At 44.2% G+C, this 20,495-nt stretch overlaps 2 protein-coding genes across 11 annotated transcripts in view; one reads left to right on the forward strand and one right to left on the reverse strand.

The window, feature by feature from the left end:
• The window catches only part of EML5 (EMAP like 5), a 153,488-nt gene extending 142,485 nt beyond the window's left edge, over positions 1-11,003 (forward strand). For 3 of the 6 annotated variants that reach the window (XM_066276912.1, XM_066276914.1, XM_066276917.1), the window contains 7 exons: positions 1,514-1,628; positions 3,747-3,935; positions 4,049-4,221; positions 5,980-6,142; positions 6,438-6,541; positions 7,182-7,335; positions 7,827-8,082. In XM_066276912.1, the coding sequence (XP_066133009.1) occupies positions 1,514-1,628; positions 3,747-3,935; positions 4,049-4,221; positions 5,980-6,142; positions 6,438-6,541; positions 7,182-7,335; positions 7,827-7,970 (1,042 nt within the window). In that variant the 3' untranslated portion in view covers positions 7,971-8,082. Of the gene's footprint in view, positions 1-1,513; positions 1,629-3,746; positions 3,936-4,048; positions 4,222-5,979; positions 6,143-6,437; positions 6,542-7,181; positions 7,336-7,826; positions 8,083-8,659 lie in introns of those variants that run through there. The other 3 variants (XM_066276913.1, XM_066276916.1, XM_066276918.1) reach the window with 2 other exon arrangements.
• Positions 11,004-12,610: 1,607 nt separating this feature from the next.
• Positions 12,611-20,495, reverse strand: part of ZC3H14 (zinc finger CCCH-type containing 14) — a 38,958-nt gene continuing 31,073 nt past the window's right edge. For 2 of the 5 annotated variants that reach the window (XM_066276925.1, XM_066276920.1), the window contains 7 exons: positions 19,818-19,977; positions 18,871-19,103; positions 15,728-15,848; positions 14,746-14,882; positions 14,150-14,238; positions 13,236-13,342; positions 12,611-12,731 (listed from right to left, as the gene is read on the reverse strand). In XM_066276925.1, coding sequence (XP_066133022.1) covers positions 12,725-12,731; positions 13,236-13,342; positions 14,150-14,238; positions 14,746-14,882; positions 15,728-15,848; positions 18,871-19,103; positions 19,818-19,977 — 854 coding nt within the window. In that variant the 3' untranslated portion in view covers positions 12,611-12,724. The remainder of the gene's footprint in view (positions 12,732-13,235; positions 13,343-14,149; positions 14,239-14,745; positions 14,883-15,727; positions 15,849-18,870; positions 19,104-19,817; positions 19,978-20,495) is intronic. The other 3 variants (XM_066276922.1, XM_066276921.1, XM_066276923.1) reach the window with 3 other exon arrangements.

A 20,495-nucleotide genomic window follows, 5' to 3' on the forward strand; every position in this document is an offset into this window, starting at 1 on the left:
CCCAAAGGTCGCTGGCTTGAAGCCCAAGGTGGTCTTCAAGGTGGCTTGAGCCCAAGGTCACTGGCTCGGCCAGAGTTCCCAGTCAAGGCACACATGAGAAAGCAATCAATGAGAAACTAACTTGCTGCAATGAATAATTGATGCTTCTCATCTCTCTCATTTTCTGTCTGTCCCTATATGTCCCTCTAAAAAAAAAAAAAATTCTTTTCCCAATCTGTATGCCTGCATACGTATTTGTGGAGTAATAGGCGACTCATGGTAAGCTCTGTCACTAAGCCCTGGATGATCCTGACTGCCAGGTTGAGTGCAGACAGGACCCTGAGGGCAGAGCGCCCGCGCCACTAGGAGAGGATGAGGGCGCTGGGACAAGCTCTGCCCGTGTGCTATGGCTTGAGGCCAGCTTGTTAGATAAAACTGCGCAACGCAAGATCACCAAAATCAAATCTGAGGAGAGGCCTTTTTCTGAGTGGTTTTCAGCTCTTCCAGTGGAAACTAGATACTTACCGTTCATTTCCTACCAGCATACTCATGCCCATGTTAAAATGTAACATACAATGTGACCGAGCAGTACGTACATACCTGTGCAGAATTGGAAGAGCCTGTGTATGTCCGTAAAGGAGACATGACAGCTTGTACCCCCCATACAGGGAGACTGACTGTACATGGCACACGCACACGTTTGCCTGGAGATGGGCCGTTCTTCTAGCAGATTGAGCAGTGCGCTTCGCAGGCTCACGACAGAAACCGTGAACGGGCTGTGTTTTGTCTTTTATGTGTTACTCTGACATTTAGGGTTCCCACAAGTCAGGAAGTCTTGCACACCCCTAATCATTAGTAACTTACAACCTGTTTCAATGGGATATTTTTTAATCTCAGGAATAGTTTTATAGCAAAGACGATAGGATGAACTTACCCAAATCCCAAAGGTAACACGGCACATTTCACTGATGCCTCTAAATCAGAACAAATGAAAACGCAACTGCCTGAATATTAAAAAAAAAAAGATATAATGTAAGCTTATTAGATAAATATATATTTCTTTCCTGTGGTTTTTTCTCTTTTTTTTTTCAGTAGGATATGTCAATAATAATGGTAGGAAAAAATGTGCTTCTGTTCTGACTCTTAAAGGTCTTTTTGCCGCTTGGCACCTGTAACCCCTTCCCCATCCTTGCGTTTCCATCGTCCTCTTGCCATTAAAAACCCCTGTGCCTTTCCGTCGTGAGGAGGTATTCTGAAAGGACACGTTCGGGTGGTGGGGAGGTCGGAGGTGAGGAGCTAAATAAAATTATGGTTGTGTCAGGAAATTAATTTTCATAAAATTTGCTTAAACTGAATGTTTGACTGAATACAGTGTATCTTTAAATTGCCATTAAAAGTTTAGAAGAATATATCAAATTACAAATATCAGGGCTTTTTTTATATCTTGCTTATGATTTAGTATTTGTTTTGATAAAAATTATTTGCAATAGCCAACAATATTTTTTTATTTTGGTTTGGGCTGTTCTTTACTTAGGTCTAAAGAAGGAGGCGCGGTCAAACTGTGGGATCAGGAACTGAGGCGATGCCGCGCGTTCCGGCTGGAGACGGGACAAGTCACAGACTGCGTCCGCTCCGTGTGCAGAGGCAAAGTAAGCTGCTCCGGGGCCGCCGGGGGGCCGCGGGGAGCAGGCGCGCGTCCCTGCGGCCTCTCCCCCTCGGCAGGTCGTGACGCTGTCGGTCTCGCTCCGCCTTTCCCCGCTGCCGCTGCGGTCGGCCCGCACAGCGCGGCGGGGAGGGGGCTGTCCTGTCCGCGGTCGGCCCGCGCAGCGCGGCGGGGAGGGGGCTGTCCTGTCCGCGGTCGGCCCGCGCAGCGCGGCGGGGAGGGTCCTGTCCTGTCCGCGGTCGGCCCGCGCAGCGCGGCGGGGAGGGTCCTGTCCTGTCCGCGGTCGGCCCGCGCAGCGCGGCGGGGAGGGGGCTGTCTGCCGCAGCTTCCAGATTCCCTTGAATCTGCTACCGTGTTTCCTCGAAAATAAGACAGTGTCTTATATTAATTTTTGCTCCTAAAGACGCGCTAGGTTTTATTTTCAGGGAATGTCTTATTTTTCCATGAACAAGAATTCAAGTTTATTGTTGAACAGAAAAATCAACATTTGTTAATATACTGTAGTCACGTCATCACAAACATCAGCATAACCAGCCAAACTCTGAATTCCATCAAGAATTTCATGTGACTCTATTTCCATGTACAACAATCTACCGTTCCCCCGAAAATAAGACAGTATCTTATATTAATTTTTACTCCTAAAAGCACACTAGGTCTTATTTTCAGAGGAGGCCTTATATTTCTAAGCTTGAAAAAAATTGCGCTAGGTCTTATTACCAGGGGATGTCTTATTTTCGGTGAAACAGGATAATTCAGCGAGGGTAGAGGGCTGGCCCGCCTCTCCTGGGCTCGTCCTCACTAGGTCAGGCGCTGTCTTGCTTTCTTAAACATACACAGTTCTATAGATAATTCTGACCAAGTACTTGAGAAAAGTTTATTATAGATCATCGACGTGTACTCGTCAGTCTGTATGTTACATATTAGTTAAGCTTTTTTTAATAGTTAAAATTTTTAGTTAAAATCTGGTACTTTCTATATCTCAATGCATGTACACCCCTTTGGAGATCTTCAGCCTAAAATATCATCAAAGTCAAAACTGGATGATTGGAGAAGCCAATAATGAGAAATTATCCTGAAGAAAACCTCTATTTTTAGCATGGGTTGACACGCAGCCCAGCCTGGTGCTTTTTTTTGTGTGTGTATTTTTCTGAAGGTGGAAACGGGGAGAGACAGACAGACTCCCGCATGCCCACCAGGGGCGACGCTCCAAGCCTAGTGCTCTTGCACTTGCGTCTCTAGTCAGAGAAAAATGTACGTGCTAATGATTGGCTTGTACATTTTTAGTTCAAAGCACTAAGTTCTCTGACCCAATTCTAATGAGGCCGGGTCCCCAAGCAATTCTGACACCAAGCAGGGGGTCTGAAAATTCAACTCAATTCTGACATTACCTGGAGAGAGCCTCGGGTCCCAGGAGACAGCCCCACCCCTTCAGCCGCCAGCCCCAAGTCTAGGTGGTTACCGTGCCTCCGCGCACCTGGTTACAGCCCGGAGGCCCGCCCCCCGCCCAGGTCTGCCTCGTTGCTGGAGCAGCGCACAGAACTAGGAGAAACACGATCCTCACTGGCTCACAGGCCTCTCTAGTCAAGGGGTGCTGGGCCGCACAGCCACAAGCAGCCCTGCCTAGGGGAAGGTGTGCGGGCCGCTGGGGCTCCCACACCTCCTCCCAGCATGCAGCCTCCCCGCGTCTCCACGTGCTGGCCACCCCCCTACCCGGGAGCTCTACAGCCCTGTCCCTGGGACTGGAGGCTTTGTCACGTCGTCAGGAGGAAATCCTTACCCACTGGTAATGGAGTCAACCTCCAGCCGCTCTCCTCTCCCGAGGTGGGTGTGGAGATGAACCGAGAGTTCTGACCCTCTGATATCAGGGTTGGTTCACCTGGCAACCCGTCCCCATCCTTAAGAGGAGTCTAAATGGCACCTCATTAACATAGTAAAAAACACCTGACATTCCTTAGTAGATTCCAAGGGTTTTTGGAGCTTTCTGCCAGAAATGGAAGACCAAATGTATATTTTAAATCACAGTAACACATAGGTCGGTAGGGTCATTCTCGTATTATCAAGGGCAACTGTAGTATTAAATCTATTGGTCCCACTTACGTTTCAGGGCAAGATACTAGTCGGGACAAGGAATGCTGAAATAATTGAAGTTGGAGAGAAAAATGCAGCCTGTAATATTTTAGTTAACGGTCATGTGGATGGACCCATATGGGGACTAGCAACACACCCTTCCAGAGATTTCTTCCTTTCTGCTGCCGAAGATGGGACAGTTAGACTCTGGGATATTGCTGATAAAGTAGGTACAAATTATTTTTAAAAGATAATTTCTCAGAATTACGTTGAGAATTTCAGGAAGAGATTGGTCTGCTTTTAAAGTAACTTACTGTAGTTGTGTTGGTTCCCATGCAGAAGATGTTAAACAAAGTGAACCTGGGACACGCTGCGCGGACTGTGTGTTACAGCCCTGAAGGGGACATGGTGGCTATTGGGATGAGAAATGGAGAATTTATTATTTTACTGGTGAGCTCTCTAAAAATATGGGGAAAGAAGAGAGACAGACGATGTGCAATCCATGATATCAGGTTGGTCAACACATGTAGTATTTCTAGTATACTCTTACACGACTGTTTGCATTTGAAAAAAGGTCCTCAGTGATCATAGCACTTTATCACATCATAAATTGTATGCTGAAATACAGCTGTTTGTGTCATTTACTTCTTGCTAAATTATGAATCCACCGGGCAGTGACCACAGTACCTTCTAATGGCCAGTACTCGGTGAATGTTGTATGAGTGTCGCCCTGCACATGTCCCGTGAGCTCCTCCTGCCAAGAATCTTTGTTCTGCCCTTCAAAAGTTGTCAGCCTGGAAAACTAGTTATAACCCTGAACATCTCACATCTCTTACTTCTCTTAATCTCAATTGAATATATAGTTCCTTCATTTAATACTCTGCTCCATTTAATAACTCAGACTGAATCTGAATTTTAAACTTTCCTCGAACCTTTACTTTTCATTACTTAAGCTTATTTTAATAGTGGCTACCATTTACTAAGTACTGCTATGTGATCAAGATAGATTGAATTCAGGTCTGTCAAAATCATCTGGTTTTCACGAGTAAAACCGTTACAAATGAAACCTTCCTAAGAACTCAGTACATTCCCTCAGCTTCCGTGTTCCTAAGGGACCTACCTCAGCAAGACTCATGGAGGTTTTCAAAAGACTGAATTGTGGAATACTGCCTCCCATGATCATTAGGCAAATAGTACTTTGTCTCTTTTTTTTTTTTTTGTATTTTTCTGAAGCTGGAAATGGGGAGAGACAGACTCCCGCATGCACCCGACCGGGATCCACCCGGCACGCCCACCAGGGGGTTATGCTCTGCCCCTCCGGGGCGTCGCTCTGCCGTGACCAGAGCCACTCTAGCGCCTGGGGCAGAGGCCAAGGAGCCATCCCCAGAGCCCGGGCCATCTTTGCTCCAATGGAGCCTTGGCTGTGGGAGGGGAAGAGAGAGACAGAGAGGAAGGAGGGGGAGGGGGTGGAGAAGCAAATGGGCGCTTCTCCTATGTGCCCTGGCCGGGAATCGAACCCGGGTCCCCCACACGCCAGGCCGACGCTCCACCGCTGAGCCAACCGGCTAGGGCGTACTTTGTCTTTTAAAATAACTTCCATCTTCATCTAACAACCTGCATGAATTATGCTGGTCTGTGTTCTTTGCTGTTAGGATTCTTAGGTTATGTAACTTAGTGGGGTTTTTTTTGTTGTTTTATACAGAGACAGAAGGATAGATAGGGACAGACAGGAACGGAGAGAGATGAGAAGCATCAATCATCAGTTTTTCATTGTGACATCTTAGTTGTTCATTGATTGCTTTCTCATATGTGCCTTGACCGTGGGGCTACAGCAGACTGAGTAACCTCTTGCTTGAGCCAGCGACCTTGGGTCCAAGCTGGTGAGCTTTGCTCAAACCAGATGAGCCCTTGCTCAAACTGGCGACCTCAGGGTCTCGAACCTGGGTCCTCCACATCCCAGTCTGATGTTCTATCCACTGCACCACCACCTGGTCAGGCTGTAACATAGTGGTTTTCAAAAAAGCATATACTTTTAAAGGAATTAGGAGATGAAAGTCCAGGGACAATTTAAAATTGAAACAAAATATAAAGCTTTTTGTTGTAACACAAATATAATCAGTACACATAATCACTTGATTCTATTAGATAAACCTGTTTGAGGCCGTTATCACACAGACTTGAGAACCAGAAAGAAAAAGTCACAAGTCTTAGTTGTTTATACTATTTCATGTCACCTAATGCATCTTTTACATGTTTTGTTACATATTCAGATTTAGTCCAGATTCCCGGTTTCTGGCAGTGGGTTCTAGTGAGAACTCAGTGGATTTTTATGACCTATCACTGGGTCCCACCCTTAACAGAACCAGCTACTGCAAAGACATTCCAAGCTTCGTCATTCAGATGGACTTCTCTGCAGATGGCCGCCACCTCCAGGTACACTCAAGTCCTAGACATGCAGGTCGGTCTGCCCCATCTTGCTAGTGAGTGCATGTTCACACTCCCGCGTTCCAGCTTCCGGACTCCTGCCTTTCCTCTTCCTGTCTGCATTCTTTACTCTCCTGTTCTGCAGTACTTTTCTCCTTTTTGAACAGGATTTTGTAGTTATCTTTCCATTCTTCATAATGTTATAAATGTAAATCGAGTACCACTTTGCCTACCGTACTGTGAACCTCAGGATTTTGCCTCTCACATCCTGGAATTCTTGTCTCGTTTTTGTATGCGCTTCAAGGTCTCCACTGGCTGCTATAAGCGGCATGTCTACGAAGTGCCTTCAGGAAGACGTCTTGTGGATCAGGCTGCCATGGACAGAATTACCTGGGCGACATGGACTAGGTACATTTCAGAGTCAGGAAAGCCTGATTGAGGGCTGTTAGGAAAGCCCTATTTCCACAGTGTCTTTCCACTGGGGAACAGTGAGTTTGAAGTCTCTGAACAGAGCCTGACTTCTTCCTAAGGGGACAGCGGTGTTCCCCCCCCAGTTATGACTTTAAAGATGCCCTGATATTTCCTTTAATATAGTAGATTTAATAAGAGACAATAAAAATATATCATATATTGGGCACTGTTGGGCAATTGTATTATTTCTCTACCTTAAAGGAATGCTATCTTGCAGCTGTTAGAAGTGAAACCTTGGAAATTTGTTCACATTTTCTGGCTGTATAACAGGGTATCCATGAGTATCCATCATATTCCTATAGAATAAGCATCACTTTTTATTTTATAAACCAGCTCTCATACAGTATTGTGTTGTTTTAAAAGGTTATTTAATGTATAAACTCTTGAAATTATAAAATTTCCTTACGGGGGGAGGGTTAACGTCCAGGTGAAACTCAGGACTCCAGATAACTTACCTTATCACAATTTCCCTTCTGTATTTAAAAAATATTAGGTAGAGATGAAAGACCAAGAAATTTTCAGTATGGTAAGTCTCTGTGCTTGCTATGGTGGGCTTTCTCTCATTCCTTCCCTCCAGTATTCTAGGGAGTGAAGTTACGGGAATCTGGTCTAGGCATGCCGAGAAAGCTGATGTCAACTGTGCCTGCGTGTCCCACTCAGGAATCAGCCTCGTCACAGGAGATGACTTCGGCATGGTTAAGCTATTTGACTTCCCATGCCCTGAAAAATTTGTAAGTGTTAAGTTTAGTATTTTATATAATTATACTCCCAGTTTAGGTGTCTCACCATTAGTACTTTATCCCATATAAGCTACAATGTGTCATCATCTCCTGCTTTGGAAATACCTTGTGTTCCTAAACTATCACTCTGAAATAATAGCTATTAGAAATTATACCTCCTGCCCTGAAGTAACACCATCTTTGCAAACTGTTCTAATAGAGCTGTGATTAGCCTTTTATCAAATGTTTCATCAATCTATAACCAAGTTTCAAATGCTTTTCCTCAGAGGCAAACTTTGAGTGGCTGAAAACCCGAATACCCACATCACTGGGTTTGTGTTAATATCCATTTTTAACCTGGAAAAAGCCCTTCATCACTGGCTGTGGCCCTGACTGAGCGCTCTCTCCACTCCCCTGATGGGAAATCATGGCTCCTGACAGCAACCTCTGACTTTGGTGTACATCACACACCACTCATGAGCTCGGTTTTTGTTTGTTTTTAGGCAAAGCACAAAAGGTTCTTGGGTCATTCACCCCATGTGACAAATATTCGATTTACCAGTGGTGATCGACATGTTGTTAGTGCTGGAGGTGATGACTGCAGGTGGGTCACTTTCTCAGCCCAAAGCCACGCTGTTTACTATTAAGAGATCCGCTATCACCTGAAACCTATGTACTATTATTATTTTTTATTTTTTTCCTTTGTATTTTTCCGAAGCTGGAAACAGGGAGGCAGGCAGTCAGACAGACTCCTGCATGCACCCGACCGGGATCCACCCGGCATGCCCACCAGGGGGCGATGCTCTGCCCATCTGGGGCGTCACTCTGCTGCAACCAGAGACATTCTAGCGCCTGAGGCAGAGGCCAAGGAGCCATCCTCAGTGCCCGGGCCAACTTTGCTCCAATGGAGCCTCGGCTGTGGGAGGAGAAGAGAGAGACAGAGAGGAAGGAGAGGGGGAGGGGTGGAGAAGCAGATGGGTGCTTCTCCTGTGTGCCCTGGCCAGGAATCGAACCCGGGACTCTTGCACGCCAGGCCGACGCTCTACCACTGAGCCAACTGGCCAGGGCCTATGTACTATTATTGATCAGTGTCACCCCCTTAAATTTCATTTCTAAATAATTAAAAGAGATTTGCAATTACTCTACAGCTTCAGTTAATCAGCATCATAAGGTAGCACAAGCAGGTGGCTCCTTGCAGTTACATGCCATGCAAATACACAATGAAAAGAATTAATGAGGAAAATTGTATACATGTATTATTTGAAAGCTCAATTGAAAAACTGTTCTGAAAGGTCTAAACATACCATAGACTCACTGCAGTTCTCTCTGGTTGCAGTTTACTCGTCTGGAAATGCGTACATATGCCTCACTGAGACATGGAGGCCGAGAAGACAGCAAATCAACAGCCCGAGATGCCAGATCACAGACGGGGAAAGCCAAGTGGTGCTAATTTAAGACTGTACCGGGTTACATGCTCAGAATCATCAAAGTAGAAGACTGATCAGTTCAAGTACTGATGATGTGCACTGGGTAACTGTCCACAGTCCATACACTGCCAGATCACCCCGTCTCAAGGAGGGACTGGATACACACTTGATCGTGAGCCCCCCATGTCGGGAGTCACACATTTGGCAGACCTGCTGGGAGGTTCGGGGCGTAGCACTCCTCAGAAAACAAACCGAAACCTTACCAACTCCACTTGGGCAATTTTCATCATCTTTTTAGCAAAACACTTTCCTTTTGTAATTTTATTTTTTCAAGATTCATTGTTCAAGGAGATGTTTTATCCTTCTGTTTCCATCAGAAAAGGGAACACACCATCACCCCAAAAGATGTTTTTAAAAGGCAAACATTTTCCCTAAGGAAACACACACACTACAGAATATACTACTTAGCCCTTTTTATAAAGGACATTTTTCTTCTGGCATTTATAAGTTCAGGGGCAAATGCAAGTTAATAGTATATAATGGCTACACTTTCATTTTTGAGCTGTCTTTATGTTCAGAAGTCATCTCTATATTTGAAAACTTAAAGTGATTATTGCCTCATCAATGAAAAAGTAGTATAATGAAGTCATTTTCAATTGTGTACAGTTTTTTAAGGTTTTAGATAGCAATAGTTATTTAACTGGAAAGAACAATGAATATTTAAAGATGTAGTCTAATAGAAACATTTAATGTATAAACTGAGTTAAATTCACATTTACAGTTATACAATTTAGTTAACTCCTGAAATAAAACTTTTACAGCCTTTTTTGTAACTGGGAAATTTGTTTAGTTAGCCGTTACGCCACTCCACAGGCCAGCTTCCAGAAGGAATGAGTCCCAGTTCATGTGGAAGACTCGTCTATTTCCTTTTTGGTGGATTGGGCCAAACTTAGATCTTTATTCTTAGTCACTTTAAACGCTGCCAAAGATCAGTACTTGCCATTCAAGAATTTGCTGTTTAGCTTATCTGTAGTTTCCCCTTAAGATTGGAAATTATGTAGACTGATAATTTAAAAATCTATTTTTCTAAATATGAAGAAGTTTAAGATGGTCCTATGAATCTTTATTTTAATCTTTGTAGCATAATAGACCCTTCAGGTTTCTGGAAATCTCTTCTATGTCCAACACCTTGTAAATACTAAAAACAGAAATGGCTGAATTGTGTCACAGGAAGCTGAAGGAGTGATTAAACCTGGTCGGTTCTAAAGCTTTGAGTAGCTGTGTCTGAAGGGCTGATTAAAGATATTTGAGACTTGAAACATAAAATGTTCTCTTACTATTAACATCAATATATTCTAAATAAAGCCAGATTTTAGAATACGCTAATTACAATACATTTCCATTCAGGTACATTATAAAGGGGAAGTCAGTAAATTGAAGGGAAAATATCCTTCAGAACTACCCCTCTCCCTCTGGTTTTGAGATTGTCGGCAGTCCAGTTAGTCAGCTTTCGGCTAGAGAGAAGTTCCATTTCCACTGCAGTGCAGGTGGAAACTTCTATCCTTAACTGTGAACTAGGGTCAGGCTGCTTCCACTGCATGTTGTGCTCCCAGACGGCCACCTGGATAAACCAGGCTTAACCCCTACTGTCAGTTTCACGATCAAAGGTCATGCTGAGTTTAAGGAGTCAGTCCAGACCGCCTGCCTTTTGCTTTCCCCAGCCATCAGAGCCATCAGACCAAGGGAAGGGGACTAACTGCAGGAGGCCGTGCAGGCTCTGCCCCATTCATCTTTCCGACGCAGGGTTCTTGTGTGGGGGGTCTGACCCACTCCTGAGCCGTCCCCCGAGACTCGTGGCACCCACAGTCCGCTCTGGACGTGCACAGGCCACAGCATGCTGCACTGCTGTCCCTCACTGCTGCCCGCTGGCCATACTCACGCTGACAGTGGTTGGTTTTCTTTTTCACTTACTGATTTTTAGAGAAAGAGAGACAAACATCGACTTGTTCTTCCACTTAATTCATGCCACCAATAGTTGAACCTTGTGCCCTGAACAGGGATCGAACCAGCAACCTCAGCATATGGGGACAACGCTCTAACCAACTAAGCCACTCGGCCATGGCCTGACAGCAGTCCACTTCAGACCAGTTATCCAACAAATGCTTTAGTCAACCTTAGTGTGCCCATAAACCATAGCAACTAAAAGATAAGATTATACTCTTACATGTGTTTCCAGGCAATGTCTATTAAGTAGCACAAAACAATTCGATTTTAGCATGGTATTTCCTTGTAAAATGGCTGAACTAAACCACGTAAGCCTTTGTTTCCCATTTATGTTCTTTATGGTGGAACTGTGACAGTGCAATTTTATACCACTTATAAATGACCATACTAAAAGTGTTAAAATTTCTTTAAGTCAAAACAAAGTTCTTCTGCAGTGATGTAAAGCATCTCAAGTAAGTAACTAACACGGGAATGAACAGATGCCTTAAATTCAGTGGAGTGCACTCAGAGAGAAGAACAGCCGCCTTTCACCAGCCCCCCCGGACGGCCTCGCGCTGTGCGCTTGTCTCTCCTCCAGCGTCTCAGTCTGTGCTCTGGGACCAGCGCAGCGCACACAATGGCTTACTAACTGCTTAATTCTTTCTCCTCCTAATGGACAAGCAATGGCCACAGACAAGACTGCTGGTTTGAGACTCTTAAACACTGTTACACATGCGGGGCTTTTTTTTTTCCCGGTTTTATTATCTCTTGGGTATGAGACTATGAACTTTTCTTTTTTTACCGTTAAATTTAATTTGGTCCTCAATATTTGAGTCTTTATTACCCCTTGTGCATTAATTTGCTTTTTTCTTTACTTTTTAAAAAACTGTACGAGTCTTTAAAACAGTGGTCCGTTTAATTCTAAAGTATTTAACACTTCTTGCCTTAACAATTTTAAAAACCACATACACAAAATTCTATTTTAATTCAGTAGTCCAAAAGTTTAGTCCTATTTTGCAATTTACCCAGCTGATCTCTGTAATTATATAGTCATTTAAAATACACTATTGAAATCTACATAATTTTTACATTTAAAAAACTATCTTCAGTAACTATTATCTGTGGAGTTATTTCTGAGAATGTTTTCAGAATGGGAGAATATTATGTATAGCTAGAATGCTGTGAGTTCAAAGTCTTCTCTAATACTATGTATATATAAGCTGTAAAAATTTTTGTATAATTTTGTGATAATGTAGTTCCCCCAAATATTTATTTTAAAAGCTCACATTAACAGTAAATGAAAGGGTTTTCAGGATGTGTTCTTGTTTCTTTCTGCCGCCGCCCGCTGTTTCCGCCCTGCCTCCCTCACCATTCCCCCAGCTGAAGTACTAGCTGTTTGGGAACTATTTACCCAAGGAGCACGCAACCCAAAAAGCCTGCGTTATCTTACTTTTTAAACTAAATCACTTAAAATTTTAAAATTAGGATGGACTATTTTAAACCACCTCAACACTTCTGGCCACTCTTATTTTTTGTTGAGTATGAACATTATACAATCCCTGGAAAAAGTGAAAGCAGCAATCCAACTTTCGGAATACGGATACTCCTCTCATTGTATCGTATTTTCTACACACACACACACACAGCAACACAGAGCCCCAAGCAGGAATATCAGCACTGGTATTACCACGTTGTACATGCTGATACTTGGAACAGCAGTGTACAAACACACCATGTGTTTTAAAAGAATTTTGTTTTTCCTTAAACTCTCCTCAGTCAAAACAAGGCAAGCAACAACAAAAACACCCAATGTGAAAACCGCTTAATAAACTTACAAACTTGAAAAATTAGATACTTCAGGTAGGCAGTAAACTTCATATTATGAAAGAAATATATTCCAAGTTTCAAAGATTTGACAAGTTCTATAGAATCTCTTCAGCAGTAGATGGAAACTTTCAAACTTCACAATCTTCTGCCAGTAGGACTGGGTGTTATTCACTAAATAAATAAAACCAAAAAAAAAGTTGTAATGAACGACTTTACATCCCTATACACCACTCACCTGAGCTAAGAAGCTGAGTGTCTTAAGTCAATGACTATTCGTTCTACAGATTGTGATGTAAGTATCAGATTTTAAAAGAAAAAGTACATAAGGTACATAAAGATAACGTTTTTAAATTTACAGGTCACACTCAAGTGTTTTAAACCTTTTACTGTCTAAGAAAATTAATACTAGATTTTTAGGCACTGTAACTCTTGAAGTGTATGTTCAGAAGTTATAAAAGAAATCATATCTGGAGATGATCTAGGCAAATAAGCAACTGCTGGATAAAACAAACCTGGTTTACATAGTATATTATTTTTCTAAAGAACCCTTGTAAAATTAAACAGAAAAATCAAAGTGATAGTTTACTCCAAATTTGTGTGCTTAGAAATTTAAGAAACTACATATTAGAAAAGTATTTGAAATGACTTTAGGAAAACTGTAATGTTTCTCCTTACCTGGTCTGAGGCCGAATCCATTTCAAGGCGTGCCGCGGCGGCACAGTGACGGTGGGGTGGTAGAACGTGCAGTCGGGCCTCGTGCACTGAGTGTTAAACCTGCAATGCTGGGGACAGAGCACAGTTCCCACATGAGCAGAGCTGACACAGGTTGACAATAACCAGCTCACCCGAACATCAATGGGGCAAGAGCTATGGTCTGTAACATTTGTTTTACTACTGAAACTTTGAAAAAATGAACCCTTCCCCGACACAACATCCTAGTCAAAGAAGAACAGCAAGTCAAATTTCAAAAAGAGTCTTAGCATACAATAAGCGACTTCTTTATCCATGTCATTATCACTGCACACCCTGCCTACATCCCTGACCTTCTTCACTGGGACTCATCTCTGCCCCACTGCAGCTGGGGGGGTGAAGGCCTTCTGTGTGGTCTTCAGGCTATTTCAGAGGAGATCGTTCATTCTGAGCGACCCAACAGCTGGGGACACATCAACCAACCTTTAGCATACAGGCAACTTAAACATCAGCGCAAGTCTGGGCGGTAGTGAATAGTACCAGTGGCTCTGGTCATCTCAGCTCTGCCATCGTGAGACAAAGAGAACAAAAACAAACCCCTCATGCCTGTGGCAGAGAGGAACGGAAACTGACTTGCAAAGGTGAGCTTGACTCTCCTGAGCGCTTAGGATACTAACATTCAGTAGCTCTGCACCACTTGGCGAAGGTGACAAGCAGGCTAAGTGACACTAGGAATAACTTAAAGATCACAAACGACCATCAAATTAACTCGAACAAAAAAGAAGTTCAAGGATGGGGCGGGCCGGGCTGACATCCCCTTTGCTAGTGATCTTCCAGTTCTCACACTAAGAAGTCACCATTATATTTATATTCATTTTGGGGAAAATGAAAGTTCTTACTTTTGGATGGTAGAAAGGACACTCCATTTTCTTACAGGCAGGGAAGTAACGGCACAGCTGACTACTAGAAGGTGGTGTTGGTGTTAAAACTGACAAAAATAAGGGCAGGCATTGATCAATTTATTTAGCAAAATAATTTTTCATGCATTCTGATTCTTTTATGAGAAGCATTTTAAAACTAAAATGCAATGATGACACACATACTCATTTGTCAAAATAAAATACTTAAGGCCCTGGCTGGTGAGCTCAGCTGGTTAAAGCGTCATCCTGTAACAGCAAGAATGCGGGTTCAATCCCCGGTCAGGGCACGAAGGGGATGTGACGCCTGAACACACAGGTAAGCGGAACGGCAAACGAGCGCTTTTCTCTCTCTCCCCCTTCTCTCTCTCAAAATCAGTCCATAATAATTAGAAAAACAATGAAGTACTTAAGAATACTATAATATGGTACACTTCCTCTCTGAACACTGGTTACATAACTGGTTCTGATACAATTTCAAAACATTTTTTTTAACTCAGTTTACAGTCACAAAATGTTATTAATCTTTTTTTTTTTATTTTTTTTACCCAAAGTTAGTAGTGCACAAAGTCACTAACCTGGTTTTGGAGGCAGTATTGGAAGTCTCCGACTAATATGAGTGAAGGGACAATCAGGCTTAGTACATTTTGTATCATATTTGCAGTTTGGATGGATAAACAAACATTTTTCAGCAAATTTACAGTTGGGGAAAGCTCTATAAAACAAAGAGAAGCACATGGTTCACAATCTTCTCAACGCATCAGTACTTCTTTGTAGAGGCTTCTTATGCTCATATTCCATCACTACTTGTTTTGAGAAACAACAAAGAAGTAACAAAGGAGGGAAACTCCAGTTTTAAAGTGGCCGTCTATCAAAATAGGACACAGCTGTCTACCCTACAGCCCGGGCGTAGCAGCACTCGGCTCAAGCCAAGCCGCGTGAACAGTAACAGGACGCACACCGCCACTTTATGAAGTAAACTAAGCGAGCACGGCATCTGTGCAAGGCACTGCGTTACCAAAGACAGACCCACCCTATGGTCTCCCTATTTACATGTCCACATTATTCTCACATTCAAATTTCCTGAAGTTTAAACATGGAGAGATTCCATCTATAAAACAAAACAAACATCTGAAGCCGTCTCTCACAGCTCACTCCACTGAACCACGTAGCTGGTAAGGAAAACATACAGCCAAGTCCAAACTGTTCTCACTGCCCATTACCCGTTTCCCTGTGTCTCAGACACCTGTGATATGCGTAGGGACACAATGCAGGTAACACTGGCAGTCACACTCAGCTCCTTACATGTGCAGAAGCCTGAATAAATCTCAGAATCCTGGCATCTCATACCTCTGAGGCACAAAGAAGCCCCCTCCCACCTCCTCAGCCCTCAACACACACAGAAAGTGTGCTGCTCGGGGCAGGCCAGGGCAGATGTCACCATTTAGTTACAAAAGGGGCTCCAGGAGAGGGGAGGGGAGGGGAGGGGAGGGGAGGGGAGGGAGGGGGAGGGGGGCAGGGAAGGAAAGCACAAGCCAGCTGGCTGCCCTGCCGACTCACTTGCAGGGGGACACGGGGTGGTGGTAGGCGCACTCGTCCCCGTTCTTGCAGGCCGGCCAGTACTTGCAGCGCTCCAGGAGCTTGTCCGGCTTCTGGGCCGCGCTCAGCTCGCTCAGCTCAGCTGCAAAGGCAGAAGAACAAAAAGCCTCTCATTAATTACGATCGATTCAGTACCCCGCACCTTTACTCAATTTTCCTCGAAATCCAGCCCTAAAACCTTATCTGCTGGGTCTACAGCCACAGGAAACAAACGAGTCCAAATAGTCTGATGCAGTATGAACAGAACCCTGCAAACAATCCCAGGAGCAGACCAGCATCCTCCTGGCAAAGTGCAGTGGCCAGAGACGCCGCCACTGCGGCCCCAGTCCCCAGACACTGTCCTCAAAGTGATTTCTGAGCTGAATCCAACATAAAAAGGAATGCCAAGTGGAGAGCGAGCGAGTGAACGCAAACTGGAAACACAAGTGGATCGAGAATGTGAGCCAATTCTCATTCAGGCAAGATTATCAGTGATCTGAACACAAAAGTGTTTCCACTCACTTTTCGAAGTCCAGGTGATAAACCTGCACTGTGTACAGAGTAAGGAAAAGATTTTTGCCCCAAATGGGTCACAGATGTCATTACCTACCAGGCCCAGCAGGTCACCTAACTGCACCTGGCAGACAGCCCGGTGTGGAGGGCAAACTGGGGACCTGGTGCGCGCCCCACCTGCTGGGCCCTGCCACCCCCCTCACCGGGGTCTGCCCAGCTATGAAGTTAATTACAATGTCACCGGGAAGTGGGACCATGTTGCCAGATGGTCTCCTGGTTCAGAAAGTCAAAAACCTTTCCAACATGACATCTAAATTTTAAATGCTGGCAACTAATTCAAATTTAAAATACAGAAAAAACAAAGTTACACCTGGCAGCGCCCCCTCCGGGGCATCAAGGGTACTCCTTGTTCCTGTCCCCATTCCCATTTATCGTTTATGAGAGCAGACAGCACGCACCTCCACCACTTCCTCTAGTCCTCTCCCCCGAGGCGAGGCGAAGGCCATCGAGCCTGGCTCTGTACCGTACCAGTGGGGGACCTGGACACTTCCGGCCAGTGTTATCTACCAGCTCTGAACTTCCGCTTCCTCGTTTACACTGAGACAATGTCTTCCTTAGAGCAGTGGTCCCCAACCCCCGGGCCGCGGACCGGTACCGGTCCGCAGAGAAAGAATAAATAACTTACATTATTTCCGTTTTATTTATATTAAAGTCTGAACGATGTTTTATTTTTAAAAAATGACCAGATTCTCTCTGTTACATCCCTCTAAGACTCACTCTTGACACTTGTCTCGCTCACGTGATACATTTATCCGTACCACCCTAAAGGCCGGTCCATGAAAATATTTTCTGACATTAAACTGGTCCGTGGCCCAAAAAATGTTGGGGACCACTGCCTTATAAGACAGTGGCTCTTCCTCTGACCACGTGCTGTCTTCATTTCAGGATAACAAGCCACTCAGTCCAGTCCTAAAGCCCAGCTAGGAGAATCCTCAGGGAGTTATTATGACTACGCCTGATGAGTCAATTTTCCATGCTACCTTCAGGAGCATTATTTAGCTACAGGATACCAAGTATTCTTTTTATCTCAAATAAAACCTGATAGGGCCTGAGGAGTTCTGCCAAGTTTAAATGGTGTTTGTACCAGTTCTATAGAGAAAATGTGTCTGCCTTACCTCCCTCCTAAAGAACATACTTCAGACTGGGGATCTCCCACCACAACCGGCCGGATGGAAAGAAGCTAAGAGAGTACGCAGCGCAGGCTGGCGGGAAAGTGGAGGGGCGTGGCCAGACACAAGCAACAGCAAAGCAGTTCAACACTTTATCAGGAAACCATCTTTCTGAGAAAGGTTAAGTAATATATACAAAGGCCCTGACTCTGGTTTTCCCTAACACTCATTTCATAATCTATTAAAACTTTTCCTGTTTACGTTTTAGGAGGCAAATTCACTTTTTACTGCAAGCCATAAAATCTGTACTGCCATGGAATGGCCAGTGGTGGCTTGAAATAGCTATGGCTGTTGGTGGCATCCTTGAAACACTGGACAAAAAGCCACCAACAGCAATAACAGTTTCAAACCCCCTGCTTGCAGGGGGGAGCCCCTTTGTGACCCTCACTCAGCCTCTCCGGCCTCACAGTGCTCACTCCAGAGCTTCACCCGAGCAGCAGTGAGATGCCGAGTCCCACACCAAAGCAAAAGCGAAGGAGGCCCACCCCCCCGACAGCTGCCCCCGGAACGGCCACGGTGCTGTACAACCTAGGCAAGAATTTTTACTAATACTTTAGTGTCACTGCTATGACATGCACACCAAAGTAATAAAAACCCAGAACTTCCTCTTATTTTAGACAAAATATACGAAGTCAAGATATCTGCACTGCCTGAGTACTGCAGTTCCTACCACTTTTGTTACCATTTAAAAACTCTTCTTCCTCTCAACAAAGTCGTTTTCATCTTCCTTCTCCAATCTAAACCGTAACTAGACTGTCTCAGTTCAAATAACAATATGCCTTCACTCACTCATGTCTCCCCCTAAGGGCTACTATATTTTTAACTACTAAAAAGGCATTTAATATATTTTCATATCTCTGCCTAAAAATACTGACTTTCTAAATACGAGGCTTAGACATTAATTTGAACATGTCTTTTCTAAACATGCAAGAAGTGATCAGATGAGAAACTCCACTCAGGGAATTTCACTGAGGTAAAGACAGCATCAAAATTCAAATTCATTTTTCTGTCAAGTCCATTACCAGAGAGACTATTGCCGGTACAGGGGAAAATAACAACTATAGCTTCTTTTTTTAAAAAGTATAAACAGAACCAAGAATGACGGTTTGCCCTCTGACACGCATAATTCAGAGCTCCTTCTGGCTTCCATGGCTCAGCACTATTTTAGCACTGGAGGAAGAGCCAACCTCACAACACACAGGATAAACAGTCTCAAATGTAACTGGTTGTTCTGACTGTAAAAAGAAAAAAGGCCACTACTGAATAATAAATCAAAGCAAGGCCTCCGACCAACATTCACTGCAAGCAGAGAACCACGTCCAAGCCTCCTTCCTCAGTGACGGCGCTGGCAAGGGGGGGGGGGGGGGTGAGCTCCCCACACACCGTGGGAGAAACTACCATCGGGGTCATCAAGCTGCCTGTTCATCAACTGCAACTGCTGAGGCTGGAGCAGCCCTCCGAGTCCCTTGTGTGAGGCTGCCGTTTGGTTTACAGGTTTCACTCCTTCAAAGCACATGTCCTCCTCTTGATCTGACATGTATCCTGGGGGGCTGGGAACACCATCCAGCGTCACTATAAACTTGGGACTTGCAGGTTTATCTGGTTGTACAAGATCTCTGCCAGATAGATAGAAAATACCATAGAATTAGGGAAACAAACACAAAACGCTGCGCCTCCTATGTGCTCCTCAGCAGAACTAGCACTCCTTTCCCTCGCTGGGTGGCATTAGTAACTAGGACGCTGCAGGACCTCTGGGCACAGCAGTGGTGTGCTCCCGCTGGCACGCGGGGCGAGGGCCAGCGCCTCCAGGCTGCACTAAGGACAGCTCTCCTCACCCTCACCCCCAGCATCCACCCGATGCTCACAGGGTCACAGGGTCACGTGGAGATAAACTGGCAAGTCAGCCTCTCTGCCCAGAACCGAGAGCCAGCAGTCTGCATTGACACTAACTTGATTATCTGTATGTCTGTTAGAACATTCAGTCGGTTTTCTAAGGGAAGAATCATCTCAACCAATAGGCCAGTCTCTCTGGAGATATTTCCTGATTCTGACCACCTGGCTTTTAAAATCTCATTTCCTGGATGCGCATAAAGAAAAGAATCTTATTAACAGCTATACCCTACACATTATTTTGTAGAATAACAGGGTGCTGAACAAGAAAGATGAACTGGAGTTTCTGAACTGGACTAGCTCCCTCTCCACGGGCTAACTACTGAGTCAATAAAAGCACTACACTGAGGGCCAGGACGGGGAGGGAAGCGGGCCTAGCGGCTACCTGCCCTCCTTAGCTAATCAACACACAGGAGCTACAAGAAAAAGAAACCATCTACCGTGTCTGCATAAGGTGTCCTGAAAGGGCCCGAAGGGCCTCTGCAGTCTTCATCCCCGACTCGCGGTCTGACGCCACTACTATGTCCTCAGACAGCTTTGGCTTCTTCAGAATAAATGATCTTGTGTCTGCATAGACCATGGATTCCATGTCATAGTAATCTGAGCCAAAAAAATTGGCCACAAATGTTTACTTTTGAATATACCTTCATTCCCAACATCAAAAACGTGAGAAGAATGTCAATCTTTTATGTATCTGTAGTTATTTTCAAAGGAAAATCAGAGTGGTTCTCACTTAGGAAAAGGGCTGCAGTTCTGTGCCGACATCTTTTCACAGACACATCACTCCCTCATCCAGCACCTAACCACGGGTCCTAATGAACACTCCTCGCCTACAGTACAGAAAGGCTCTTATGGAGGGATCCAATGGGATATATTAACAATATAATTTAAGTGCAACAGTATTTTCTAAAACATGGTGAAAACAGAGTAGTCCTAATGTTCTCTAGAATTATGATACAAAGATTGTTTTTAAATCTTTCTGAAATCTGTTTTGTTCATTTTGCACTGTACCACTTTGGAGAAATGAATTAATCCTGGTAAGATTTCAACTGTCATAATTTCTGCCTGGTTGTAAAGTCTACTTTGAGAGATAATTTTAAGATGAATAGACATTTTAA

This window comes from Saccopteryx bilineata, chromosome 4 (assembly GCF_036850765.1).
Source record: "Saccopteryx bilineata isolate mSacBil1 chromosome 4, mSacBil1_pri_phased_curated, whole genome shotgun sequence".
In the NCBI taxonomy this organism is placed as follows: Eukaryota; Metazoa; Chordata; class Mammalia; order Chiroptera; family Emballonuridae; genus Saccopteryx; species Saccopteryx bilineata.